Here is a 26,523-nt window from a genome sequence, read left to right on the forward strand (position 1 = left end):
GCCAGGAGGGAGATAATTTTTCACAACAGGATAATGTGCCTTAGACAATCGAGTGTTGTCTACATTTCAGTGCAGATTCTTGGAGTTATTTCAAAGTTTCTTCTGATTTGATCTAGAAGAACAAGGCTGGGGCAAGATTATCCAAACCTGAAATCATGGCCTCAGGAATACCTTTATGCCAAGTCTTGGGATGTGGGTTTTGGTATAAGCAGCTCTCTTCTTTACAACTGCTTTGCTGTTTGTGAGGTCAGAACAGGAGCCCTCTTTCTCAAGGACGATTAAAATAAAACTTCAGGGTAAAGTTTTTGAATCTTAGCAACACATGGAAACATATGTCCTGTTGCCAAAAAAAATTTAATTGCCTAATCCAAACCAGAATATTTAGATCAACTTGTATACTGTATCTTATCTCTGATGTACTATCTCTAGTCCTCAGCATTATTCTTCATAAAACCAAATACCCACTTAGTTGCTGAGTGGCCAGATCTAAGAGGAAGCTTTTCTGCCTTTAAAGGGATGGCCTTTTGAATAATTGAGCAGACAAAACATTGTAATGTGAAATATTTGTAAATCACTGGTCAGCTCTAGTCAACCTCTTGGTGCTTTTGTTTCCTCTGGTCCCAGATGTGTCTCCTGGCTCTGGAAAGGGAGAGGCCAGTAGTACCATCAGAAAAGGGAGCAACTAACTAGAAAACACCTAAGTTATGAGGTTTGTACTTTTCTTGATTTAGAGAAAGTCCACATCTCAGGAGATAAACAGCTCTGGCTGCAGCTCTCTGGAGTAATCCCCTGAAATGGTGCCAGAGGGAGCATGTAGGGTAGCCAAGATTGTGACTCCTTGAATCATGGTCTAGCAAAGCCCTCAGACCCTGCATGAGAGCGCTTCCTATTTGTAAAATACCCTTGGGATCTCTTCAATAAGGCTTGGGGGCCAGGTCAGCCCCATTCCCAGCTGGGACTTGCAGAGCTCCTCTGAGAGACTGGACCTTCACATTCCTTGAGATGGACGTTCACATTCTCTAGCTGCTGGGCCCTCACCAGCCAGCCCCACTGCCTCTGCTGCCCTTCTCACACACACAAGCCTGCTGCCGCAGGTGCCAGAGCATTCGGTCAAAGCAGGGCGCCACAACCACAGAGCAAATGAGGGAAGTGGGGCCGAGACACAAACATCCTGTCCTAATGACATCAAGTGGCTCCAGCTTGAGAATCGGGGTCACTGCCCTATGACATACACAAACGTCTCATCCCTCTAGTCACTGCCAATAAGAGGGCACTTTCTCCTGTGTCCATGGGTTGAAAAAGTGCCATCCTTTGGCTTGTGATGTCAGTGATAGGAGACAGTGACTGGAACACTCCGCTGCTGACCGGATGAGTAGGGATATGCTGAGCAGAGGCCAGGCAGGAGATCTGCTGAGGATGAAGTGAGCGCAGGCTCGCAGGGCATTCCATCTCCTTCAAGGCACCAGTTTAAGAGAGAGGGACTGAATGACGAGCACAGAGCCAGAGCTCCCTCCGTTCAGTCCACCCCATCTTTCCAGGACTCTCCCTTGCCCAGCTGTGTTTTTCTTTGCAGGACTTGGGGGTTCTTGGGCCAGGTCTCTCATCTTGTGTATGATCGCTTCCAGCTAAAGATCTCCTCCAGGTTGGAAGAGGAAGCGACCTCTCGCCTCTGCAAGGCTCCCCCGCGACGACGGCCCCCAAGGAAGGAAGCTCTGTGCCTGCTCAGCCCTTTCATCCTCTCCTCCATTCGGAAGAACTCAGTCAAGGCCCGGAAGGACTCCAGGATGACCTCGTGGCTCCAGGCTGGCAAGGGCTCCTGGCGCAGGAAGCCACAGTGGCCTCCGTGGCGACTGAGCAGGAGGAAGAAGTAGGGGTTGCTGTGGAAGAGTTCAGTGGTCAGAGTGTGGTCTGGGGGTCCACACACGGGGTCGTCAGCACTGCAGATACATAGCACAGGCACGGCCGCCTCGTCCACATCCCGGAGGGGGTCGTTGCGGTCCCAGTAGGTATCCCAGCTGATGGGGAAGCTTTTGGTGTGGCAGAAGAGAGCCTCCTCAAACTCTCGAAGGGAACGGCTCCTGAACAGTCTGCTGGTGTCCACAGTGTCCTCCAGGGCTGTGGCATACCTGGCAGCGAGTTGTTGGGTGGGGAAGGTGGGAAAGAGAGGGAAGAATGAGAACATCAGGTGACAGCAGATGAGATAGAGAGACAGCCCGCAGGCCAGATCTGGCCACAGAAGCTTTCTTTGGCCATTTAGGGCTTTGAAAAAATTTCATTTCATGGCCATCATTTAAAACCAGATGAGGCTGGTTGCGGTGGCTCACACCTGTAATCCAAGCACTTTGGGAGGCCGAGGTGGGTGGATTGCTTGAGTCCAGGAGTTTGAGAACAGCCTGGGCAACATGCTGAAAACCCATCTCTAAAAAAAAAAAAAAGAAAAAAAAATTAGCCTGTTATGGTGGCTCAAGCCTATGGTCCCAGCTACTCAGGAGGCTGAGGTGGGAGGACTGCTTGAGCCTGGGAGGTCAAGGCTGCAGTGAGCTATGACTGTACCATTGCATTCCAGGCTGGGTGACACAGACCCTGTTTAAAAAAATAAACAAAGGCCGGGCGCGGTGGCTCAAGCCTGTAATCCCAGCACTTTGGGAGGCCGAGACGGGCGGATCACGAGGTCAGGAGATCGAGACCATCCTGGCTAACACGGTGAAACCCCGTCTCTACTAAAAAATACAAAAAAAACTTAGCCGGGCGAGGTGGCAGGCGCCTGTAGTCCCAGCTACTCGGGAGGCTGAGGCAGGAGAATGGCGTGAACCTGGGAGGCGGAGCTTGCAGTGAGCTGAGATCCGGCCACTGCACTCCAGCCTGGGTGACAGAGCGAGACTCCGTCTCAAAAAAAAAAAAAATAAAAAATAAATAAATAAACAAAACAAAATAAAATAAAATAATAAAATCAGCCAGGCACGGTGGCTCACGCCTGCAATTCCAGAACTTTGGGAGGCTGAGGTGGGTGGATCATGAGGTCAAGAGATCGAGACCATCCTGGCCAACATGGTGAAACCCCAGCTCTACTAAAAATACAAAAATTAGCTGGGTGTGGTGGTGCACACCTGTAGTCCCAGGTACTCGGGTGGCTGAGGCAGGAGAATCGCTTGAACCCGGGAGGCAGAGGTTGCAGTGAGCCAAGATCATGCCACTGCATTCCAGCCTGGTGACAGTGAGACTCTGTCTCAATAAATAAATAAATAAATAAAATAATAAAATTAGAAGATTTCACATAAAATGCAGGTGTCTGGCTTCTCTAGGGAAGTGGGAAGATCCAGCCACATGGGTGGGCATTTCTCAGCACAACAATGGGTTCCTCCTCCCTCCTTCTTATGTGAAGACGGTGCCCACTAGGCCTGTCATTCACAGCATCACTGCACCTGCCGATGTGCCCTAGGGGCAGCATTTGACTTCACAGCTGCTGACAGTTCTCCTCCTAACCTCAAATTCTGGCCCTCTGTAGAGAACTTGCTATGAACTGTAACCTCCTGAACTGCTCCTAGAAGAACTTGTTGGCTCAGAGTAACCAAACCAGGAGGTGACACGTCTGCTAATCATTCATATTTGACTTTAGGTTGCATTCATTGTTTTTATTTTTGTTTTTTTTAAACTAACATCCTGTCCTGGTAATGTCACATGAGTGTGATGTTGATCAGGTATAACTGGGGTAGATATTCCTACAGAGTGTGCTGCCTGGCAGAGGAAGCAATTGAGTCTGTAATTTACTGGGTGGATTCCTAAATAGGGGCCTCAGAGCAACTGCTTTGGGTAACAGAGAACATCTATGCTGTTTCTAGCCCCCTGGAGAGGGTTTGGCATTCTGACAAGGAGGCCAGGATGGGCAGCTCCGTCTTTTGAGTAGCTCAATCCAGCCTCAGTTGAAATTAGATGTTCATCTCTGACCAGGCACAGTGGCTCACACCTGTAATCTCAGCACTTTGGGAGGCCAAGGCAGGTGGATTCCCTGAGTCCAGACATTCAAGACCAACCTGGACAACATGGCACAATCCCATCTTTACAAAAAATACAAAAATTAACCGAGCATGGTGGCATGTGCCTGTAGTCTTAGCTACTCGGGAAGCTGAGGTGGGGGTCTGACCCCCACATCCCAAGTCTTTCTGCTACACCACACTGTTGCCATAATGACTTCGACCTCATTCTGCCCTCTCCTAAGAAAGCCAGAGTGCAGGCTGGGAATGTCACCTGAGTCCAGGAACTCAAGGCTGCAATGAGTGGTGATCCCGCCACTGCACTCCAGCCTGGGTGACAGAGTAAGATCTTGCCTCAAAAAACAAACAAACAAAGAGCTGGGCACGGTGGCTCACACCTGTAATCCTGGCACTTTGAAAGCTGGGGCAGGCGGATCACTTGAGGTTAGGGGTTCCAGACCAGCCTGGCCAACGTGGAGAAACCCCACCTCTACCAAAAAATATATTAAAAATTAGCTGGGCTTGGTGGTGCACGCCTGTAGTCCCCAGGTACTTGGGAGGCTAAGGCAGGAGAATAGCTTGCACCCAGAAGGCGGAGGATACAGTGAGCCTAGATCATGTCACTACACTTCAGCCTGGGTGACAGAGTGAGACTCTGTCTCAAAATAAATAAATAAATAAAATAAATAATTTTAATAAATGCCTGTGTGTGTGTGTCTGTGTGTGTATATACATATATATATATATTTTTTTGAGACAGGGTGTAGTGGCCTGACCAAGGCTCTCTGCAGCCTTGAACTTCTGGGCTTGGGTGATCCTCCCGTCTCCACCTCCTGAGTAGCTGGGACCACAGATGCATGCCACCACAGCCGGCTAATCAAAAAAAGAAATTTTTGTAGAGACTGGTTTCCCTATGTTGCCCAAGTTAGTCTCAAACTCTTGGGCTCAAGTGATCCTCCTGCCTTGGCCTCTCAAAATGCTGGGATTACAGGCGGGAGCCACTGCACCTGGCCTCAAATGCTACCATATTTCTGATTCTTGTCACCTCCAGGCTTAGAAACTGTGAGTAAACATTCTGGGCAGATAATCGTTTGCAGTGGCTTCCGGAGTGCTCTTTGCTGAGTTGTCAAGCTGCAGGCTAAGTGGTAAATGTCAGGTATCTCTGCTGTCGTGGGCCAGGTGCTCAAATTGCTAGGATACAGCTGGGGGTGCTGAGATGAGGCAAGGGGCCCGGGCAGCAGTCCCTGCTCTAGCACAGTAATACCGATGACCTTTAAACCCGCTTCCCCGGTTCTGTCTAGATTACAGGATTTGGAAGGCTTTGGAAGATGCGTTCAGAGAACTTTGCCCAAACTAGCCCACGCCTGTTTGTTCCAATGCTATGCAGAGCTGTTTCTGTTTCTTAGCCAGCTCAGGCCCTCTATTCCTTCCATTCTGGTCTGCGGCCTCCGTTACCCACCTGCTGAGGGCGATCTTCTGGTGGAGCAGAAAGCCCCGCTCGTAGGGCCAGGGTAGGCCAGTCTCGAACCACTCGCGGCAGCGCAGCACGGGTGAGATGCAGGCAGCGCCTGTCACGTAGCTGGAGGAGCCGCACTCGCCCAGGTAGGACAGTAGCAGCGCCGACCCCGAGCCTTCACTCACCGCGAACAGCGGCGCCGCCGGGTGTCGGAAGCGGATGTATGTGACCGCCTCCTTGAGGTCGGACGGGTCCCCGAAAGGCTGCAGCCGGGGGCTGACCAGTGGGCAGCCGTGGTGGCCGCGACGATGGAAGATGACCGGGTAGTAGCCGCGCTCCAGGGCGAGCAAGCAGAGGCCGAGCACGTTGCGGGTGAGGCGACCCCACGCATTGGGGATCACCAGAAGCACCGCAGGAAGGCCCCCGGCGCTGGTGATCCGGCGGCCCCTAACACAAGGTCCCACCACCCAGTCCAGGGCCACCAGCCCATCGTCCGCCAACTGCAGGTACTCCCGGGCCAGCTCAGGCCCAGGCGCCACGGGCAGGACGAAGTGGCAGAGGGTCTGCAGGTGGGGCCCGGAGAGCCAGGAGCGCGGGCCGGGCTCCAGCGCCGCCGAGCGCCGCAGCGCGCGCAGCAGGCACTGGGCCAGGGCCGACGGCTTGCAGACAAGGCTGCACCCGCCCGGCAGTGGCTCGCTCCTGTCGCTGAACTGGTCCCCGGGGGCTCCGCCGTCCGCCTCCTCGTCGTCTCGGTCTTGGGCCCCCGGCAGGGTCCTCTCTCCGACGGCGCGCCCCCAGGGTCCCCGGAGCCGCGGGCTGAGCAGGCGGAGCAGGGCGAGCACGGCCAAGATGAGCGCGAGGGCGGCGCCCCACGGCGGCATGGCGAAGCCAGAGAGCCCTGGCGGGCGGCGGGCGGCGGGCGGCAGGCGGCAGGGCCGTCTACTCCACGAGCTCCGCGCTTTGCCCGCGGCTCCACCCGCCGGCGGCGGCTGCCCAGGGCCCTCCCGCGCGGGCGCGCTCTGGATTGGCCGTGGCCCGGCAGAGGCAGCCAGTTCGGGCCCGGCTGCCCTCGCCCGGCCCCCACCTCTGCCCCGGCCCTTTGTACAGCAATTGCAACAAGTGGGAGCAGAGGGTGAGAGGAGCCGCTGCCACCAGGGAGGGAGGGCGCGCCGGCAGCCGGAAGGGAGTGGGGAGGGCACGAGCCGGGGAGAGCGGTGTTGGCCATAGAAACGTGGGAGGACTGGAGGCCGAGGCCTGGGGACCCGACTGCCATCAGGGTCTTCTGCCAGACCCTGTGCGCTGCGCCCTCAGAGGCCGATGAAGAGAAGCAGAAGGGAGAGGTGAGTAAGTCGCAGCTCCGGGCGCCGGCTCCCGGGCCCCCGTGGGGCGGCGGCTGCGCGCTCTGCCCTCAACCGGCCCCGCTCTCCCCAGCCCACCCACGCAGCCCCGCAATAACTTGGCTGGGCGGGGTCCCGCACCGGGCCAGCGAGGGCGGGCGCGGCGTCCGAGCCGCTGGCGGGAGGCTGCTGCTTCCCTGCCTGCATCAGTGCGGGCCCCGCGGACTCCTGGCCCCCGTCCCGGCGAGCTCGGGGCTCCACGTAAAGGAAATCCTCAGCCCGGGAGGGGCTTTCCCAGAAGGAGCAGCCCCACGCCTCCGAGAGTCAGTCGGAGAAAAGGACACACTCAGGCGCCCTGCGACAGGGATGCCCGTCCGACCTACAAGGAACGCCTCGTAAACCGGGGTGCATGGGAGACCAAGGAAATAACACGTTCTCGCTGTTTCCAAACTTTGGGATTGGCATCTCGACCCCTCGCTCTCTACCCACGTTTTCCCCCCAAATCCTGAAGAGGGAACCAGAACCAGCGCCCCGCTGCGGGGCGGGCCGGCCAGCGCACCTCCTGGGGGTGAGGCCTGTAGCTTCCCCATCCCGCGGCGACCAGTCTCTTTCTGGACGCGCGCCCGCCACCGCTGGGCGACGGCGGAGGTAGGGAACACAGCAGCCTCTCGGCCGGCTCCGGCCTCCCGGGGCTTCTGGGTCTGGAGAGTTTGGGGAGCGGAGACACCCCAGAGGTTCCTCCGGGTTCGGACCCTATTTGCGAGGGCGGGAGTGGGGTGGGCCGACGGCGAAGTTCCAGAGGTGGGACCCTCTCCCTTCAGCAGTTCCTCCTGCTTTAATGATTCTGCCCCTCTTCTCGTTGCAGGTCACACCGACAAATCTGAAGCGGGTTTGCCAGAGGAGTGTACCGTCTCCCTGGCCTGGGCCACCGGGTCCACAGGGATCCCATTTCCGGCCCTACACCCCGCTCCACGATCCCATACAGGCGCTGCAGCTGTGTTCTGCAGGCTGCAGGGACGCGCTGAGACGAATCCCCGGACGAGACAAGGGGCCCCCGCCTGCCCTGCTGAGACTTACGCGCTGACCCGGCTCATACACTTAACTTTTCCGGCTTCAGGTTTAGGACGCGTGCGCGCACGCTCCACTGCTGTGGGCGGGCATTGGGGCGGGGCGAGACCGGGGGCCCACTGTTAGGGGAGGGGCGCGCGCGAGCCCAGGGCCTGCGGACGCGCGGGCGGCGCGGGCGGCGCTGGGGCTGGAGGGGCTGGACGCGCGCGCTCTCTCGCTGGCAGGGCGGCGGGCAGGGCCTGGGGCCTCCTGGGATGGCGCCTCCTCCGCCTTCGCCCCAGCTGCTTCTCTTGGCAGCCCTTGCGAGGCTCCTGGGTCCCAGCGAGGTAAGGTGACCCGCTCCTGGGAAGGCCTCGGCCCGGGAGCTCAAAGCGCTTTGCCAAAAGTTCGTCCTGGAAGGAGTGGCGCGCCGAGGGGGACGCGGAGTTCTTCCGCTGGCGGTCTGGGCCTGGGGAGGGAGAGGGCAGGGCCTCGTCGTGTCCAGTGCCCCAGCTCTGCGCTTTGGACTCACAGGTGGTGGCTGGGCCGGCGGAGGAGGCGGGAGCCCATTGTCCCGAGGGCCTGTGGCCTCTGCCCCCGCAGGTAGGAGCCCTGGAGGGCCCAGGGAGAGAGGGGTGTGAAAGGCTAGCCCAGTCCCGCTCAGTTCTCTCCGCTCTCTCCGCACCCTCCACAGTCACCATCTGGGGACCTCTGCCCGTTCCTCCGTCCTCAGTAGCCAATTCTCCATCCCAGCCTGGCGCTTGGGGCCTGCCGTCCCCTCCCCACCACACACACACACACACGGAGTCCCCCAGCTGCCCTAAGCTCTGTTCTTTCCCCATGTATAGGTGTCACCAAGAGTGACCTACACACAAGTGAGCCCAGGACGGGTGAGTACAAGCAGGGGCCCACCCTTGGTGTCCACGCCTGGAGACAGGAGCTCCTAGCAGGCTTCCCCACCTTTTCTGCTGATCGGCCCCATTCCCTACCACTTCCCTCAGGCAGAGGCAGGGCTCTAGTTCTCCACCCCACCTCCAAGCCCAGGACAGATCAGCCCCAGGACGGATGGCTCAAAGACAGTGAGCCATAGGTCTGTCATCTGCAGTACTGTGTCAGGATGCTGTTGGGTAGCTGGCTCTGTGGACAAGTGGCTGTGAGCGGAACTGTCTCTGAGAGTAGCTGGAAAAAGCCCAGGCTCCAGCTCCCTGAGGGGACAGCGGGAAGTCTCCTGACTTTGTGGGCCCTAGTTTTCTGTAGGAGAGGGTATGAATTTTGTCTCTACCTGTGAGCAGCGAGGGAGGGTGTGTGCCAGCACCGGGGACAGTACAGAGCTGCAAAGTGGAAGGAGTGTGCCTCTGGTTCCCAGGCTCCACACTGCAGGCTCAGCTTCCGTGGCAGCCTCTCCATCTTCATTGCCAGCTCCTCTGATTTTTCCTTTGAAATACTTATTATTATTATTTATTATTATTATTTGAAATGGAGTCTCACTCTGTCGCCCAGGCTGGAGTGCAGTGGCACTTACTGCAACCTCTGCCTCCAGGTTCAAGCAATTCTCATGCCACAGCCTCCCGAGCAGCTGGGATTACAGGCGTGTGACACCTACCTCAGCTAATTTTGTATTTTTAGTAGAGACGAGGTTTCACCATGTTGTCCAGGCTGGTCTTGAGCTCCTGCCCTCAAGTGATCTGCCTGCCTCAGCCTCCCAAAGTGCTGGGATTACAGGCGTGAGGCACCATGCCTGGACTGAAATACCTAACTTAAATTGGCCGGGCACAGTGCCTCATGCCTGTAATCCCAGCACTTTGGGAGCCTGAGGCAGGTGGATTACTTGAGGTCAGGAGTTCAAGACCAGCTTGGCCAACATGGTGAAACCCCATCTCTACTAAAAATACAAAAATTAGCCAGGCGTGGTGGCGCACCCCTGTAATCCCAGCTACTCGGGAGGCTGAGGCAGGAGAATTGCTTGAGCCAGGGAGGCAGAGGTTGCAGTGAGCCGAGACCGTGCCACTGTACTCCAGCCTGGCTGACAGAGCGAGACTGTCTCAAAAAAAAAAAAAAAAAAAAAAAAAATAGCTCCAGGCCAAGAGTCATTGCCTCACTTTGCCACCTACCAGATTCCTTTCCTCAAACACCCTTTCATGAAGTCATTCCTCTGTTCACAAACTGTCAATGGCTCCTTATTTCCCACCTTATCGTGGCCGTACTCTCTGGCCTGGCTTTTCAGGCCTTACTTAAGTAAGCTTCGTCTGACCTCTCCACATCCTTGGTTCCTCTCCAGTTGTGTCAGGCTGTTTGCCACATAAATGAGTTCCAGCCTCGCCCCCAGCACAGCCCCTTTGCTCCTGTTTATTCTCCTCCACACCTGGCCTATCCTGAATCAGAGAGTGCAGCTCCCTCCCCTCCTGTCATACTCTCCCATCCCTCTTCCCAGCCCCAGCAGGAGTCAGCTCCCCCTGAGACACTGCCTGATGGCATCAGCCTTTATTCCTCCCCTCCTCCTCTGAATTTATCTCTGATAATTTAGCAACTAATCCCTAAGTTTTATTAGTTTGCTCTTTTATTTGCATTAGTTGTTTCCCTGAGTTTCTTTTTTTTTTTGAGACAGTATCTCGCTCTGTCGCCCAGGCTGGAGTGCAGTGGCGCAATCTCGGCTCACTGCAAGCTCCGCCTCCCGGGTTCACGCCATTCTCCCGCCTCAGCCTCCTGAGTAGCTGGGACTACGGGCGTCCGCCACCGCACCCGGCTAATTTTTTGTATTTTTAGTAGAGATGGGGTTTCACCGTGTTAGCCAGGATGGTCTCAATCTCCTGACCACGTGATCCGCCCATCTCGGCCTCCCAAAGTGCTGGGATTACAGGCTTGAGCCACCGCGCCCGGCCTCCCAGAGTTTCTCATACATTCCTTGCAAGCAGAGTCCAGGAGTTCTTTGGCATCTCCTACAGCATCTAGCACAACACTGAGCACCAAGTCAACTCAATCAAAGAGTAATGAATGATTGATGGAGTATTTCCATCCTGAGATTGTGCACCTGCTGCCTGCCTGCTCTGTATCTGGATGCTCTTGGGAGATTGTATAGATCGGATTGATGGTCTTCATTTGGGGGATGCTTATGGCTTGGATTGTGAACGTGTAGAGCCATTGTTACACCTGCGGGGAAATATAGCTCGAGTGTGGTCTGAGTCTGGCAGGATTATCCAGGCATGCTGTGAGCTTTGAAGGGTGGCACTTGATGGAAAGGAAGGGTGAAAGGAACACTCAGAGGCAAGAGCAGGTACCTGCCAATACCCAGGGCCCTTTGTCCTTTCCTGGACCCTGAAGGCAGAAGAGCCATCCAGCTTATTGGAGTACCTTTAAACTGGCCCCCTGGATGGGAGAACTTGAGATTCTCTGGGAGGGCTCTGGGCCTGCTTTGATGTCTGTGTGCCTTTCCTCCAGGCTGAGGATGTCACCTTCCTCTACCACCCCTGTGCCCACCCCTGGCTGAAGTTCCAACTTGCCCTCTTGGCCTATGCTTGTATGGCTAACCCCTCCCTCGCCCCTGACTCCAGCCTCACGCAGGATCGGGTATGTAGCTGATGAAAGGTGTTTGCCTGGCCCTGGCAAAAGGCCCTGTGTGCAGGGAAAGAAAAATTCAAGGGTTTTCTCTTGCTTGTCCCCCACCTTCCTCGTAGCTCTAACAGTTACCTCCTCTCATAGCCCCTGGTGCTGACTGCATGGGAGCTGGCGCTGGAGATGGCCTGGGTAGAGCCAACCTGGGCCGCCCACTGGCTGATGAGGAGGCGGAGGAGGAAGGAGAGGAAGAAGAAGGCATGGATCTACTGTGAAAGCCTTTCAGGGCTGGCGCCCACCGAGCCAACCCTGGGTAGAGGGAGGCTGTGCCGGAGAGGGTGTGTGCAGGTGAGAGGCGCTGGGCCCAGGCTTGTTGGTCCTTGGGTTCTCTGAGAGGGGCAGCAGGGTGATTGCTGTCTCCCCTCTTCTTAGGCCCTGGCTCTGGCCTTCGCTCTGCGGAGCTGGCGGCCCCCTGGCACAGAAGTGACATCTCAAGGGCCCAGGCAGCCCTCTCCCAATGGTGCCAAAAGACGGAGGCTGCGGGCTGCCCTTGGTCCCCAGCCCACTCGCTCAGCCCTGAGGTTTCCCTCTGCTTCCTCAGGGAGCTTGAAGGCCAGGCAGCCCATGGTGGGAATCCCTGGTAGGGAGAGTAATGCCCCATCTGTGCCCACTGTCTCCTTCCTGCCCGGGGCGCCTGGAGGCAATGCCAGCTCCAGGACAGAGGTTCAGGTGCTCAACGGGCAAGGCAGCCCTGGGGGCTGTGTCTGTTCAAGTCAGGCTTCCCCGGCCCCTCGCGCAGCAGCGCCTCCACGGGCAGCCCGCGGCCCCACCCCACGCACTGAAGAGGCCGCCTGGGCTGCCATGGCCCTAACCTTCCTGCTGGTGCTGCTCACCCTGGCCACGCTCTGCACACGGCTGCACAGAAACTTCCGACGCGGGGAGAGCATCTATTGGGGGCCCACAGCGGACAGCCAGGACACAGTGGCTGGTGAGGAGTTCCCACCCGAGGCCCCCACCCCACCTTGCGTGGCCCCGGCCCGCCGCCCCCCATGGCTTCCCTGCCCTCCCGCCCTTGACTGCTCGGCGCCTGGCCCACAGCTGTGCTGAAGCGGAGGCTGCTGCAGCCCTCGCGCCGGGTCAAGCGCTCCCGCCGGAGACCCCTCCTTCCACCCACGCCGGACAGCGGCCCGGAAGGCGAGAGCTCGGAGTGATGGCCTAGGACCTGCCACTGTGGCGTGCGGCTCTTCCACGCACCTCTGCCACGTGGACCTCTGCCACGTGGACCGCGCGCAGGGCGCCCCCTGGTGGCGGCGGCACGGCCCTGACGGAGCACTGCGAGGTTTTTCCTCTTTGTTGATTGCTGAGTGGGCGGCCAAGGGGAGAAAAGGAGCCGCTTCTGCCTCCCTTGCCAAAACTCCGTTTCTAATTAAATTATTTTTAGTAGACTCTGGAGTTGAGCTTGTGCATCTGCCGCACAGAGACACTCCCACCCGGACCCTAGTCCTAGGCCATGAAGGTGATATTTTTTGAGGCAGGCGTTTACCAATCAGATTGGCCACCACCAGCCCGCCCCCGCTGGCCAACCTGTCCCTGGACATGGGGCTTTAGGAGTATCCTCGTGGGAGGGTGACATTATTGTCATACATGTTAGAATAGTTACATATTCCCAAAGTAACTCTTCCACTAGACAGATGTTCCCAGCACAGGGGCTTCCCTAGGGTGGGGGTCCTGGGGCACTTGCAGTTACCCTTCCTTTCACGTCTGCCACCTCCCTCCAGCCCCCATTCTCAGCATAAGAAACAGCTCATGGTCACTTCTTTATTTTTGATACAAATGTACATGACACATCTTGACAGTCAGCCCACCCACCACCACACAGGTAGGGCCTGGCCCCCCAGGGAAGAAGCGGGATGGGGAGAGAGCTGGTGGGTCCCACCGTCTGCCTCTCCAGCCTTCCCAGGCTGCCAGCCAGGTTCCCAGACCTCCAGAGGGTGGGACCACAGCAGGTGCAGGTAGTGATGGTGGGTGCTGGCCTTGTAGAGGTTACAGGGAGGGGACTCAGCTCCACAGCCACCAGCTGAATCGGACACCCCGGGGAGCCAGCCCCAGGCTCAGGTGCTCTGTCCTCCACCCTAGCCAGCACATATTCCCCCTCCACACAGGAGCGGGAGGAGATGGAGGGAAGTGGTTTTTGATTTAAGTTCATAGAGAAGGGGCGAGAGTGGGGAGGGATCAGGGAGGCAGCGGGCAGGACCAAAACTGGTTACACGGGCAGTCCCTGGCTCCAGGTGGGGAAGGGAAGCTGAACCCCACTCTGGTCCCACTGCTCTGGTCCCCTCACCCCTCAAAACTCCAGATGGACCAGGCCTCCGGAACGGCACTGCCGCCCGCACACTCAACACGCAGGCACGCGGGGACACTCAGTTACCACGAAGTTAAAATTAAGGGGTGGGGAAGAAGAAAGGGAAAAAGAAAAAACAAGACTTTCCAGTGTTTGCTGCTGGGGACCCCCAGCACACAGGGTGGGGCCTGTGCCCTAGGCAGGGGCCGTTTGGCATTAAAGGGAGAGCAGCAAGGGGCTGGTAGCTACAGGGCAGGGACATCCACGGAGACTATGTACAAAGGAGGGGATGCCCCTGCTCAGCCCCCAATAGGGCTGAACTGGCTCATGGGGGTGGGGCGCATGTACGGAGAGCTGCCCCACATGGAGTGTCCCCACCCGCCCCTTTGCTGAGGGTGCCCTCGAAGGCGAGGGGCTGGGAGTGATGCCTTGCAGGCCCCTGCTCACTAGGAGTGGGGAGATGCTATATACAGAGGGGAGGTGCATGGAATGTGGGGGACAGAAGCTCCTGCCACCCCACCTCCCCATCCTTAGGGGCTTGACGGGTGGGCACCAGGGCGCCTGGCTACCAGGGACAGTGGCAGCACTAAGGGCACTTGTGCCAGTGGCTCTGTTGGGGTGGGGATTAATGTCTGGAGTGGCCCAGCTCCTGTGGCCAGTGAGGTCCTAGGGTGCAGGTGAGGGTGTGGGGAGAGAGGTCACTGCTTCTTCTCTCGGGTGGTGATGGTGACCAGCTGCTTGGCAGCCTTGGCGATGTCGTAGGCGCACTGGATCACCTGCTGAGTCAGCAGCTGGAAGTCCACTGGGGCGCCAGGCTCTGGCGGCACTGTCTTCCGGCACTCACTCTGCAGCCGGTAGGCGCTGGCGTTCAGCAGCCGCAGTGAGCTCCGCACTGGCTCCAGGGCTGGCCTCTGGAGGGGGCAGAAGTGAGGCTGGACCTTGGACTTTAAGCCGCCAGCTGCCACCAGGGCCCAGTTTCTCTGTGTTTCCACCCGGGTAGCAATCAGATGGGATTCTCCACGCCTGCCCCAGCCCGAGGCCCTCCCACTCCTGGTCCTCTCTTTGGCCCCTGTACCTTTGGGAAGAGGGAGGCCATCTCGGTCACAGCCAAATGGATCTTCTCTGAGCAGGGCACGAAGCTGCGGGGAGAAGGGAGGGTATAAATCAGGGGGCTCTCAAGGGAGGTTCCCAGGGACAGCAGAACCTAGGGCCCCTCATGCCCTCTGCAACACCCTAGAAACCAACAGGAACTGCATCCCCGCCCTCCGCTCAGTACCTGTCATGCTTGAACTCCTGGGCCGCCCGCAACAGTTCCTGAATGTTCTTGGTGACCTGCTCTGTCTTCAAGATGACATCCTCTGTGCTGGGAAGCCCAGGATCGAGGTCTCCATCCAGGCTTTCCAACTCTGGGTGGAAGTCTTCCTCTTTGCCCAGCTCTAGAAACCTCTTCCCTTCCAGCCTGAGGCCCAGGTCCGGAAAAGAGAGAAGATAAATATAGAGAAAGACACGTTCCAGCCTCGGAACCGCCTGCCTCGGTCCTCACAGACACACTGGGGACCCTCTCAACCTCCCCACCTCGGTATATGAGCAGGCTGGGCTGAAGACCCAGGGAGCCTCACCCCAGCAGTGGGTCCCCACTTTGTGTGTTCTCATAATCACTGTCGGCTCCGCTGCCGTGGCGGGAAAGCTTGCTCTGGAGGGCGGAGGGAAGGGGCTGTGAGCGCTGTGCTCCTGGACCCACACAACCCCCAGCCCACATGGCCCCCAGCCAGCCTGTGGGCACTGGGTATGGAAACATTACCGTGTGGCGGCTTCCTTCCTGGGAGCAGGACAGCAGCGGGGAGGAGGGAGTGAAGGGCACAGCTGAGGCAGACACCCCCTTCCGGATCTGAAACCCAGGGCAGTGCTGGATGGAGTCAGTGTGCCCCACTGGCCCCTGCTCACCAGCAGTGCGGCAGGGACCGGGTCAGCCTAATCATCTTAGGCCCCGCCTTCAGCACAGAGCCCAGAACCCCCTGGGGCTCAGAACCTACTGGCTAAGATGGACACGCCTTCCCCAGGCTTACCCGGTAAAGGCCAGCAGGGACGTGCACTGAATAGATGGCGTCGTCCTCTAGCTCCTGGGGATGTTAGCACAGTGAGCGTCATGGTGGACCCTGCAGCAGCCCCAACCATCTCCCCACACCTTGAGACCCACAGGTAACTCACAGTGCTGTGGAAAGGCTGCAGCCGTGTAGTAAGCTCGTCCCCAGGGGGGCCCCCGAAGGGCTTCAGGGCGGAGCCGGGTTCATACATGGAGAAGGCCTGGCGGTCCCTGCGGTGTGTGCTCCCGCCTGGTGCCATGGGTGTGTGTTCTGCCCGTTCACTGGGGAGTGGAGGTGTGGGCACTGGCCCTGGAGGCTGCCGGAGCTGCAGGTTCTCCGCCTGCAGCTTGTGGATCTGTGAGTGCAAAGTGCTGTCAACCCCCCTGGAGTCCTGGGGCTCCCCCTCCCACAGAGGCTGCACCCTCACCTCTCGCTGCAGCCTCCGGAGCTCGTCGCTCAGGCTACTGTTGACCTTCATGAGCTGCTGCACCTTTGCCTCCGATGTAGCCAGGGCCTTCTTCAGCTCCAGGTACTCCTGCAGCGTCACAGCCCCATCAGACAAGTCCGAGGAGTCCATGCTCTGCAGAAAGAGACCTAAGCCAGTCAGCACCTGGGGGCAGGGAGGCCAACACCCACAGGGGACAGTTATTGAGGCTAGGAGCAGCCCGCCTATCCCTCAGGCCCCTGGGCTACAAGAGGAAAGAGCTGGGTCTCGGTGAAGGCCTGGGTCAGGGCACACGGGAGTGGGAGGGAGGGTGGGACTCGGACCCGGGCGCGGTTGCTTCGAGTGGCGCCGGTGCTACGCAAGGGTTCCTGGTCTGTGTCCTCGTCAGAGGCCACGCTGTCATAGTCGTGCTGGTCGTCGAGGTCACTCTGGCTCCGCAGAGACAGCTCAAGGTTGTCTGAGGACACAGGGGCGTCACTCAGGCCTCACTCCACCACACAACCCGTCTCTCAGGCCACCACTGGCAGAGAGAGCCATATAGGAAAGACCCCTGGAGCCCCGCCCGCTGCCTGCACCACCCCCCACAACCCTCCCACCTGTGGGGCTGCTCAGGCTCTTGCCCTGCTGTCTCCGCTTGGCCTCACTGAGAATGTCGATGATCAAGGTGGCAAACTCTCGGGCATTAAAGCGGGCCAGCTTTTGTCGCCCCTGCAAGGCAGAAAGGGCCAGGCTGGCTTTAGGGGACCCCTTATAACTGACGCAGAGGGGTGGGGACCAAGCAGCAGGGCATGGCTCTGCCATCTAATTTAACCCCAGCTAAAGCGTCCCAGCCTTGCTTCACCTGGCCAGTCAGCAGCTGAGGCCACGCGGGGCAGGGTATGATACAGTAGGGTGCCTGAGCAGAGGCCGGAACACCCGCCGGAGCTGCTCACCAAGTGCTCAAAAGAACGGCCTCCTGCCTCTTCCCAAATCCCAGTGCCAGCTGGGCCCTGAGGGAGGCCCTGGCAAATGCTGGAGAGCTGGCTCAGGCCCCAGCCCACTGCCGGATGAGGAGGGACCGCCCGGATGAAGGAGACCACCCCAGGCCCCCAACCCAGCCCCCTTACCTGATTCCTCGTGGCTGAGTATTCCGGGTTAACAGGCAGGAAGGGCACGGCACTGCGCTCTGTCACCAGAGTGCTGTGGTTTTGGGTAGCCAGCCACACTGGAGGGGAGGGACAGGAGCAGATCAGCCACGGTGGCCAGGCCCCCACGGTGAGGGTGGGGAAGCACTGAGCCCAGCCTTCCTAGCTGCCCCCACGCCCATTGAGCACTGGTGTTCAGAACAGGGGTGCTCTTCAGGCACGCAGAGCTAGGCTGGGTCAGGGCAAGGCTGGGCACGGCCGGCTGGGGATAGACAAATGGAACAAGGCGGGTCCCACCCATCCAGACCCAGAGTTTGGGCTGGAATCCGGCTGTGGCCAGGAAGGAGTGATGCAGGAGGGCGGAGCAGTACCAGGGAGACAGCCAAAGTGGGAGGCTGCCAGAGTGAGAGGAGCCCCAGTCTGAAGCTGGGGGAGGAGCAGGCTAGCCGCCTCCCCCTCAGCACTCTACGCAGCCTGGGATGCTGCCCAGGCAGGTTCACAGCCAGCAGGGGCTCATCTGCAGGCCTCTGAGCAGCCCCAACCCCAGGCACCCCTTCTTAGCCCAGTAAAGGACCAGAGACCCATGCCTGGGCCGCTCGGGTCCTCCGTGCCAGACACTCCTGTTCCCCGACTCACCTGCATCATTTTCTCTTCGATCCACCTCATCATACACGTCCATGGCGAGTTCCTCAAAAAGCCGATTGCTGAGCTGGAAGAAAAGAGGGGCCCAGATTTTGTCAGATGCATTGGCTCCCAGTGCCAAGGCCAGCTCCACAGCATGTTGTGAGCCTTGGGGAACCGGTGGCCTTCCTCGTGCTGCCCAGCCCCTACAGTCTCAGAACGGATAAGTGGGAAGGGATCATGTTCCAAACTCCAAGGTGGGAGAGAAGGGACCAGTCCGTCCCCTTGTGGGGAGATCAGACTGCTGAGGCGAGTGAGGGGACAGGTCAAAGACTTGGAAAAGTTCACTGAGTCAGAGGCAGGGGAAGCAAGGGCAGAGGGTGGGGAACCAGAGAGGGGCCAGCTCCAAGTGTCAGGGCACTGTTGGAGCAGACTTACTGCCTGCAGCTTCTTCTTAGCAGCTTTGGCCAATTCGGATAGGTCCAGGCTGAGGGCGGAGGGAGACGAGAATTGGGAGGAGAGGAGAGACCTGAGAGGTGGCCAGGCCCATGCCAGCAACCTCCCCAACATGCAGGGATCCCAGGGAGATGGCACCCCAGATGCTGCACACCAAATGCCTCCCCACCCTACCCCACCTTCAGGCCTGCTGCCCCGGCAGGCACCATATACCTCTGAGACATGCACTTTTGCCGAGATCTAAGTCCAGAGAAAGGCAGCAGAGGGAAGAACAGGACAGAGGCAGCAGTTACCCAGGAGCAGGGCACGTCAGGCCCAGACCCATCTCCATGCACACCCGGCCCAGAAGGGACAAAGCTCAACTCGTCTCACCGCGTCCCCCACCCCTCCTCCTCTGGCTTGCTCTTCCTCTCAGTGACCTGTTCATCCAGCACCAGTGTCAGCCACCTGAAGTCTCCTTCAGCCTCCAGTCCTAGTGAAGCTCCCCATGTTCCTCAATCACTTGCTGCCTGGGCTTTGCAACAGTTTCTTAATCTCCCTCCTTCTAGTCGTGTCCCTACAATCCTGTTCTACCCAGCAGCCAGGGTGATTTTTTGGATACACCTGGCTGCACTATCCCTTGCCTTAAAGCACTGCAGTAATAACAGGTGCATACGGCACACTCCAACCATACTTCATCAGAATACCCTAGGGCCGGATGCAGTGGCTCACACCTGTAATCCTAGCACTTTGGGAGGCCAACCTGGGAAGTTCACTTGAGGCCAGGAGGTGGAGACCAGCCTGGGCAACACAGATACAAAAGCAATTTAAAAATTAGCTGAACATAGTGGCATGTGCCTGTAGTCCCAGCTACTCAAGAGGCTATGGTAGGAGGATCGTTAAAGGCTGTGGTAAGCTATGATCGAGCCACTGCACTCCAACCTGGGCAACAGAGCAAGACCCCAACTCTTAAAAAAAAAACAAAAGCTAAACATTTTGCGTACATTATCTAATCCTCTCCTCCCTGAAAAACAGATACTGTCATCTCCATTTCCAGGACAGGTAACCAGGGCTCAGAGAGGTCAAGCAGCCTGCAAGTCACACAGCCAGTAAGCAGCAGAACTGACTTCACACTTCTATGCCTGGAACTCTCTGCTCTTGGGATGGTCACTGCTCCTGCTGATGCTCTCGGGGCTGCTCATTCTCCTGCTTGTCTCTATTCCAGTCTTGCTCGTAGGGTTCCCTGCCTCCCATGCTGTGCTCCAGCCCCAGGGGCTGCCTCCATTCCCATGCAGCACTTCTACCTTCCATGCCTCTGCCTCTCTTGCTGCGCTCCCCCAAGGGGACTAGAATCACCTGCCTAGGCTGCCTCCCCAGCTAGACTGTGAGCTCCTCAAGGGTAGGGATTGTGTCTCAGGTGCCTCTGTGCTCCCAGTGCCAAGAGCAGTAGCTGGCTCCGGGAAGGTGCTCAGTTAATGTGCTGTTGAATGGAGCCCATATGTGGGTATATTTACCATACACACACATGCATGTAAAAACGCACACACACACTCACAGCCCAGGTAGAATCAGACCACTGAAGTAGGAGCCTTGGGGTCTCGAGGAGGTCTGGGTTTAGGATCTGAGTTGCCCAGGCTTGGCTATGTCCATCTGCCCACACAGGCCCTTGGGGAGGAGAGCACCTCCTCTCTCCAGATCCAGGCCAGAAGGCACAGCCTGGCATGAGGACGTGGCCATCAGAGGTGGCCACCAGGTGGCACTAGCATCCATCTTATGTGCTGGGTGAGTGGCAGGGGGTGTCCCACACTGCCTGGGCACTTGGGGCCTCTCAGACGGAGGCAGAAACACCTCATTCAACCAGCCTCAGGGCACCTGCCTAATTTCTGAGCATGCTCGAGGCCTAGCGTGCAGTCTCAAAGTTAGTCACATCCCTGAAGCCCACCCATCTTTTCAGTGAGGAGCAGAGGCTTCTCTAAAGACACAGTGGGGTCAGTGCCACTGAGACAGAACCCAGTGGCCCACCCTCCCAGCCGAAGGTAGCTTTTTTTTTTTTTGAGACGGAGTTTTGCTCTTGTTGCCCAGGCTGGAGTGCAATGGCGTGATCTCAACTCACCGCAACCTCCGCCTCCTGGGTTCGAGGGATTCTCCTGCCTCAGCCTCCCGAGTAGCTGGGATTACAGGCATGCGCCACCACACCTGGCTAATTTTATCTTTTTAGTAGAGACAGGGTTTCTCCATGTTGGCCAGGTTGGTCTAGAACTCCCGACCTCAGGTGATCCGCCCGCCTCGGCCTCCCAAAGTGCTGGGATTACAGGCGTGAGCCACCACGCCCGGCCCACAGGTAGCTTCTTACACCCAAGCCCTCCATGTACTTGACAGTCACAGGGCTCAGGCTATGCTGGCCACATACGGAGCTAACATTTTTTTACCTGCCTTGGGGCCCAGCATTAGGGACTGAGGACTAAGCTGTGCCTCTAGTCTCGGGGGGGTGGGGAGCAGGGTCCTAGGCCCCTGAAGCCTGGGCTGGGAGCTCTGGGGGTCAGCTGCCCACATGGCATCCAACAGCCTCTGGAAAGGGGCATCAGGTGGGCACTCACCTGTCAGCCATCTGTGGGATGATGTAATGCCCATTCTTGTGATCTGAACAAAAATAAAAATGCCAAGTCACTCACTAGAGCTGGGTGGCATCAGCAGCTGGGAGCCCACCTCACTGCTATGAGCAGGGCTGGCACCCAGAAGTGTCAGGGGAAAGGGGGGAGGGCAGGCCACCCCCAAGAGTGCTGGGAGCTCATGGGAGGATGCAGGATGCCCACCCCCACTCCCTAGCCCCATCGATGCTGTGGCCCAGAGCCTGCAGCAATTTCACAGGAGCCAGTTGCCTAGCAACACTGCTCCCCAGTTGCTCTGTCACCATGGCACCTGCTGCTGGGTGTGTCCAGGTCCCACCTGCCCAGCCCAGCGAGGCCCGCACCAAGCTCTGCTCACCCGGCTTGCGTCCACAGAGGTAGAAGGCCAGCCGGTCAGTGAGCTCATATTGGCACTCAACCAGCCTTTCCGCCAGCTCATGGTGCCCCGCCTGCCTGTGGGGAGGGGGTATGGCTCAGTCCTGCAGCAGCAGCCCTCACCCACACCCCCACCCACCCACGCTGCACCCTTCAGCTGACCCTCACCTGGCATAGTCAATGGGTGTGCGGCCATTAACATCAGGGGAGCCAGGGTCAGCCCCATACACTACAAGCAGCTCGGCCTGCAGTATCTGCCCTGCCTTGGCAGCCACGTGCAGAGGTGTTGTGCCCTTCTCTGGGTGGAAGAAGTTTGCCTGGGCACCCAGGGATAGCAGGCGCAGACATGTCTCCAGGTTGCCTGTCCGTACGCTTGAGTGCAGTTGCTACGAGGAGCAAAGCGTGCAATGAATACACATTGCGTGAGGCGCACCTCTCCACCTGCAAGCTGCACCCTGGCTGCCCCTGGGACGCCTAGCAGCTCCAAAGAGGCCTGCCCAAACCAGGCTATGTCAGGAGGACAGAGGCTCCCCACTAGGGGTTAATACCAATCAATAAACGCTGCTGTCAGTCACCATCTACCACGTGTGCTGTGTGCCCTGCTTAAGATAATGTTCATGAAGTAGATGCTGTTATTTCTTTCCCATTTTACAGATGATGAAACTGAGGCTGTGAGAGGCTAAGCAACTACCCCCAGGTTTTCCCAGCTTCTGAGTGGCAGTTGTGGGCTTCTAGCCTTCTGTGTGCACTTGGTTGCTGAGGAGCCTCAGCCGCACATGGCTTGACCTAGCAATCTGCTCTTTCCATCCTGCCTACTGTTACCACCTGACCTTGCGGCCTTTGGGGCCCAGGCCTCAGTGGGGACAAAGGAGAGGCCTTCAGAGAGTCAAGGGTGGGAAGAAGAGGGGGCCACCCATCTGTTGTAGGGCCCCTCAAACCTTGCTGAGGTCTTTGGCGGTGACCCCATCATCGTCCCGGCAGGGAAGCTTGTGCACAAACGCCAGCATCTGGTACTTGGCCCTGATGAACTCTGACTTGATGGGGCTGCATGGGGCACACAGGAGGAATGGGGGGCATGGTGGGAGAGGGTGGTCACTTTGCCACCTCCCAGGGCCCTGTCCCAGACTGTGCAGTCTCTGCCCACCACCCCTCCAGCCCCACTCACTGGACTTTGTCTTGGGGGTTGGCTTTACGCCGGCCGCTCTGCACTTGTGCGGGGTCCAGCAGGGAGTGCTCCCAGATGGAGTTGGCCCCGTTGCTGGCAAGCGTGTGCACCATCTGCGGGGAAGAGATGCCAAATGAGAGAGTGCCCACTGCGTGCTGGGCACTGGGGGAAACACCTCCTGAGCGCCTGCTGTGGCTGGTGTAGCTGGAAACAGTACCAAGGGGGCCTATGGTGTGCCCACACCACCACACCTCCATCTAGTCCAGCTGCCCAAAGACACAGATCCCATGTAGCACTTCAGGTCGCATGGTGAGTGTGCCAAGGCTCAGAGAGGTGAAGCGACTTGCTCAATGCTACATGACCACGTTGATAAGCGGCAGAGTGGGGGGTGTGAGCTACTCTTCTGCATGAAGTGAGTAGATGGGAGGAAAGGGTCAGGATTAGGCTCTGCCCCAGCTGCCCCTTGGAAGCTGCAGATTCCAGACGGGGGTGTGTGTGGGTGAGGGGTAAATGCCCTCATGTTCAGCACGCTCTGCCTGTGGGGAAGGAAGAACCACCTGACCGAGCCCTGTACCTGCAGCAGCGTGGGAGGCCAGGCGCTGTGGCGAAGGTGCTTGACAATGGAGATGTGGCGTCCCAGGCTCCGGTGCACGCTGCAGCACTCGTCGCACACCAGCACACCCCTGCTGATGGATGCCCAGCCAGGATCTGCCAGAGTGAGGGCAAGGGTCAGCCGCAGCCAGACGATAGGCCAGACCTTCTGAGCACTGACCGCTCTGGCCCGTGCCAAGCCTAGTACTCTCCACACATTCACTCACTCAGTCCCCAACAGCCTAGGAGATGGGACTATCACTACAGTCAGGTTACCAGTGAGGGATCTCCGCAAGAGCTCACAGCTGAGGGCTGACAGAGCCATGCCGTTTCCTACATCCTTACCCCTCTGGGACATGCAGTCCCCAGAGTCCATTCAGCAAGCACAGGTTCCTGCCCTGCAGCCACTGCTACCAGTCTCTCAGCCTTTTCCCAGGAAACAAGGCGTCTGCCCTAGCCCATCCCGAAGGGAGGCAGGGATCCCCAAGGGGATGCAACCCAGATGCTGCTGCGTGCCAGATGCTGTTGAAACATGCCTGACAGATCACACCCATCCACAGGTCTTGCCTCTGGCCTCCTGCCAGCAGGTGAGGTCCTTTCATGCTGGAGCCTCCTGCCACCATCACTGAGGGTGTGAGCTGGAGCCCTCTTAAGGAAGACGGACAGAGCAAAGGAGCTGGGCTTGACTGGGCACCCACTGGGTACCAGCTGCGTACATTATGTATGATGCTGCTTGCAACTGTCAGGCAAGGTAGGACATGCTACCTCTGCGATGAAGAAACAGTGGCTCGGAGGTTAAAAGGCTTGTTCAAGGTCACAAGGCTAATGAGTAGAATTGACAGGATGTGGCACTTTGATGCCTGAGACCATGCCATGTCCACACTTGCTGCTATCCTTCTGCCTCTATAGCCTGCTCTCCACTCTTTAGGGAAAAGTGAACTTTGGAAAGAAGAAGTGGGGCCAGGACTGGGTGGAAATTTCGGGGTCCTTCTCACGGGTGGAGGAGATGCCACCCATCCTAGGCCCCTTGGGAGATGGGGAGGAGACAGCTGCATACGACTCAGGCTGCAGAAAGGTCACGGGGGAGAAAGCAGGCATTGTGTGCCGCCTGAGAGTGGGGGCAGGGCGCCTCTCTCCCAGGACACTTTGCTCTGCCCAGCGGCCCCCGCCCTGTCTCAGGAAACCCTGTCCTGGGGTGGGGGTGGGGGACTGGCTCTCTGCCTTGCCCTGTAGCGCTCAGGGTGTTCAGAAATGCCCCCACCAGGGGAGGGACAGCCTTAGGGGGATAAGAATCTCCCCCAACTAGAAGGCAATTCTCAGGCCCCTCCCCTCTAAGGACTTCACCAAAGTTCCCAGGAAAATTGAGGAGACTCTGAGTCAGGGGTCCAGCCTAGGCTCTGCCCACAGCAAGTGGCCCCCGCTGAGGCATGGAAACAGGAAGTAAAGGAGAGAGGTCTGTCTTTGGGTTTAGGCTTTTTAAGGGAACCCCTCCCAATCAGGGCAACAGAGGGATGCCCAAGGTGACTGCCAACACCTTCCTAGGGGGCTGACTCCAGGGCTCAGGAGGAAGGCATCAGCCTTCTTCGCCAAGAGGGGGAGTCCTAGCATGCACTTCTGTGCTGGCTTTACCCAAATAGTGAGGCACCCCAGGCGTGGAGCGCTCCCTCTCCCCACTCCAAACACCACTGGGTCAGGGGGCTGCCAGCCAGTCACCTCTGGCAGCCCAGGCAGGAAGCCGGAAATGATGCAGTCCAAATTCCTCTTGGTGGGGTTTCCTGTAAGTGGGGAGCCGCCCAGGGCAGGATCATAAATGGACTGACCCGAGGTCTACGGTCCTACCGGAGAAGCCAGGCGGGGAAGGTTGACTAGATATCCACAGCCAGGCGCTCCAGAGCCCCAAGCCATGGGCAGACCAGATGTGGTGAGTGACCCTGGATATGGCAGCAACCAAGACCAGGGTGCAGGAATGTGGTCCAAGGGTTTGCCTCGCACTTTCCCCCAGCCTGGGGGAGGGGTTCTGCCTCTCCTCCAGGTGACCTGAGAGGAATGGTAGGCAAAGGACACTGTCCTGGTCTGGGCAGCTGACACTGGTGTCATCTCATTTCTGGATGACACAGATGCGATGCCCACCCTAACCATTCTCTCTCCTCTCTCTGTGCAAGTGCCCTTGGGTCTACCCAGATTGTAGTTTAAGGTGAAGGGATCCTTGCCTCAAGAGGCTCCTTGGACCAAACCTGGGACGGAAAGGACAGGAACTATAAGGGAACTTGTCAGCCCTCCCCCTGGGCTTCTGGCTCCACCAGCAGGGTATGGGTCTGTATGTCTGGCGAGGTAGCAGCCGTGATCCTGGGATCACGTTAACCAGTGCCAACCCCAGGGAGGCCTCTACTATGGTGAATTCCTGCCACCACCTGAAGCCATCAGTGGCCTCCAGGGCCAGTAGGTTTGCACATACAGGCCAGCTTCAGGCCTCCCTCCCCTGAGCTAAGGGCCAGATCCCCACTAGACTAAGGGAAAAGCCCACATCATGACGGCAAGCAAGAGTAGTCCTTGGGGTAGAGTCAGAATGGTGGTTACCTCTGGGTGCACAGACTGAGAGGGGGCACTTGGAAGCTCCCTAAGGTGATGGAAATGTTCTATAACAAGCTTGTCCAACCTGCAGGCCACATGCGGCCCAGGGCAGCTTTGAATGTGACCCAACACAAATTCATAAACTTTCTCAAAACATTATGAGACTTTTGTGCAATTTTATTTTATTTTTATTTTTTGCTTGTTTTAGCTCATCAGCTATCATTAGTGTTAGCGTATTTTAGGTGTGGCCCAAGAAAATTCTTCTTCCAGTGTGGCCCAGGGAAGCAAAAACATTGGATACCCCTATTCTATAACATGATCGGAGTAGTAGTTACACAGGTATACACACATGTAAAAGCCCATCAGTGTGAACACTCAGGTGCGGGCACAGACACATACAAGTTCTACCTCAATAAGGCAGGAAGAGGAGCCCAACATTTGTACCACTCTGCAATCTACACTATGAAGAGACAAATCAGCCTGCAGCTTGTCCTGTAACATGTCCCCAGCCTTGCTCACCAGAGATGCCTAAAGGACAGGCATCTTGAGGCCTTCACTCTCACCCCCAGGGCTGCCAAAGTGGAAAAGGCTGAGATAGAAGCCCATGGGGTGAGGAGAGGCCCTTGACTGAGACCATGTGGCAAGGTGGGCCAAGGCAAAGGAAAGGGGAAAATGCACATTCTCCAGGGCTCCCTGCCCCCTTCCTCTCTTGGACTCCCCAGGCAGGCAGGAATGCACACGGTGCCTGACGAGGTGGCACAAGCTGCCAGAGCAGCCACGCCAT

General features: G+C 57.8%; 3 protein-coding genes across 10 annotated transcripts; 1 reads left to right on the forward strand and 2 right to left on the reverse strand.

Moving 5' to 3' along the window:
• Positions 1–302: 302 nt before the first annotated feature.
• Positions 303–6,487, reverse strand: ABHD15 (abhydrolase domain containing 15). The gene is made up of 2 exons (XM_003912545.5): positions 5,431–6,487; positions 303–2,126 (listed from the first exon to the last, which is right to left on the reverse strand). Exons 1-2 carry the CDS (start codon positions 6,306–6,308, stop codon positions 1,601–1,603), a joined length of 1,404 nt encoding a protein of 467 aa, XP_003912594.2. The 5' UTR covers positions 6,309–6,487; the 3' UTR covers positions 303–1,600.
• A 126-nt stretch (positions 6,488–6,613) lies between these two features.
• On the forward strand, positions 6,614–12,805 carry TP53I13 (tumor protein p53 inducible protein 13). 5 transcript variants are annotated; one of them, XM_021928210.2, is made up of 8 exons: positions 6,614–7,412; positions 7,630–7,892; positions 8,346–8,414; positions 8,660–8,701; positions 11,247–11,375; positions 11,508–11,708; positions 11,793–12,348; positions 12,459–12,805. In XM_021928210.2, exons 5-8 carry the CDS (start codon positions 11,328–11,330, stop codon positions 12,569–12,571), a joined length of 918 nt encoding a protein of 305 aa, XP_021783902.1. In that variant the 5' UTR covers positions 6,614–7,412; positions 7,630–7,892; positions 8,346–8,414; positions 8,660–8,701; positions 11,247–11,327; the 3' UTR covers positions 12,572–12,805. The 5 variants fall into 5 exon arrangements, with proteins under 5 accessions (XP_021783902.1, XP_021783904.1, XP_021783905.1 ...); XM_021928212.2 differs by having other exon boundaries at positions 6,614–6,767; XM_021928213.2 differs by having other exon boundaries at positions 7,196–7,332.
• Positions 12,806–13,164: 359 nt separating this feature from the next.
• GIT1 (GIT ArfGAP 1) lies at positions 13,165–25,873 on the reverse strand. Of its 4 annotated transcripts, none has more exons than XM_031657448.1 (20): positions 23,152–25,873; positions 22,578–22,690; positions 22,351–22,456; positions 21,581–21,798; positions 21,396–21,490; positions 21,008–21,050; positions 18,645–18,671; positions 18,414–18,462; positions 17,991–18,063; positions 17,337–17,434; positions 16,827–16,938; positions 16,554–16,687; positions 16,213–16,365; positions 15,910–16,140; positions 15,768–15,821; positions 15,503–15,589; positions 15,321–15,394; positions 14,978–15,160; positions 14,777–14,840; positions 13,165–14,633 (listed from the first exon to the last, which is right to left on the reverse strand). In XM_031657448.1, exons 2-20 carry the CDS (start codon positions 22,688–22,690, stop codon positions 14,400–14,402), a joined length of 2,148 nt encoding a protein of 715 aa, XP_031513308.1. In that variant the 5' UTR covers positions 23,152–25,873; the 3' UTR covers positions 13,165–14,399. The 4 variants fall into 4 exon arrangements, with proteins under 4 accessions (XP_031513308.1, XP_031513309.1, XP_031513310.1 ...); XM_031657449.1 differs by having other exon boundaries at positions 13,165–14,612; positions 23,152–25,869; XM_031657450.1 differs by lacking the exon at positions 18,645–18,671 and having other exon boundaries at positions 23,152–25,872.
• Positions 25,874–26,523: the final 650 nt, after the last annotated feature.

This window comes from Papio anubis, chromosome 17 (assembly GCF_008728515.1).
Source record: "Papio anubis isolate 15944 chromosome 17, Panubis1.0, whole genome shotgun sequence".
Lineage (NCBI taxonomy): Eukaryota > Metazoa > Chordata > Mammalia > Primates > Cercopithecidae > Papio > Papio anubis.

What these genes read in the sequence shown, in the direction of transcription:
- ABHD15 (XM_003912545.5), bottom strand. Translation starts at nt 6,308, where the DNA reads ATGCCGCCGTGGGGCGCCGCCCTCGCGCTCATCTTGGCCGTGCTCGCC. An exon ending in CAGAAGATCGCCCTCAGCAG is followed by an intron (nt 2,127 to 5,430) that starts GTGGGTAACGGA and finishes ACTCGCTGCCAG; the next exon opens with GTATGCCACAGCCCTGGAGG.
- TP53I13 (XM_003912546.4), top strand. Translation starts at nt 8,087, where the DNA reads ATGGCGCCTCCTCCGCCTTCGCCCCAGCTGCTTCTCTTGGCAGCCCTT. An exon ending in GGCTCCTGGGTCCCAGCGAG is followed by an intron (nt 8,159 to 8,345) that starts GTAAGGTGACCC and finishes TTGGACTCACAG; the next exon opens with GTGGTGGCTGGGCCGGCGGA. An exon ending in CACAAGTGAGCCCAGGACGG is followed by an intron (nt 8,702 to 11,246) that starts GTGAGTACAAGC and finishes CCTTTCCTCCAG; the next exon opens with GCTGAGGATGTCACCTTCCT.
- GIT1 (XM_031657448.1), bottom strand. Translation starts at nt 22,690, where the DNA reads ATGGTGCACACGCTTGCCAGCAACGGGGCCAACTCCATCTGGGAGCAC. An exon ending in ATCCCACAGATGGCTGACAG is followed by an intron (nt 18,672 to 21,007) that starts GTGAGTGCCCAC and finishes CTCTGGACTTAG; the next exon opens with ATCTCGGCAAAAGTGCATGT. An exon ending in TGCAGCCTTTCCACAGCACT is followed by an intron (nt 15,822 to 15,909) that starts GTGAGTTACCTG and finishes TAACATCCCCAG; the next exon opens with GAGCTAGAGGACGACGCCAT.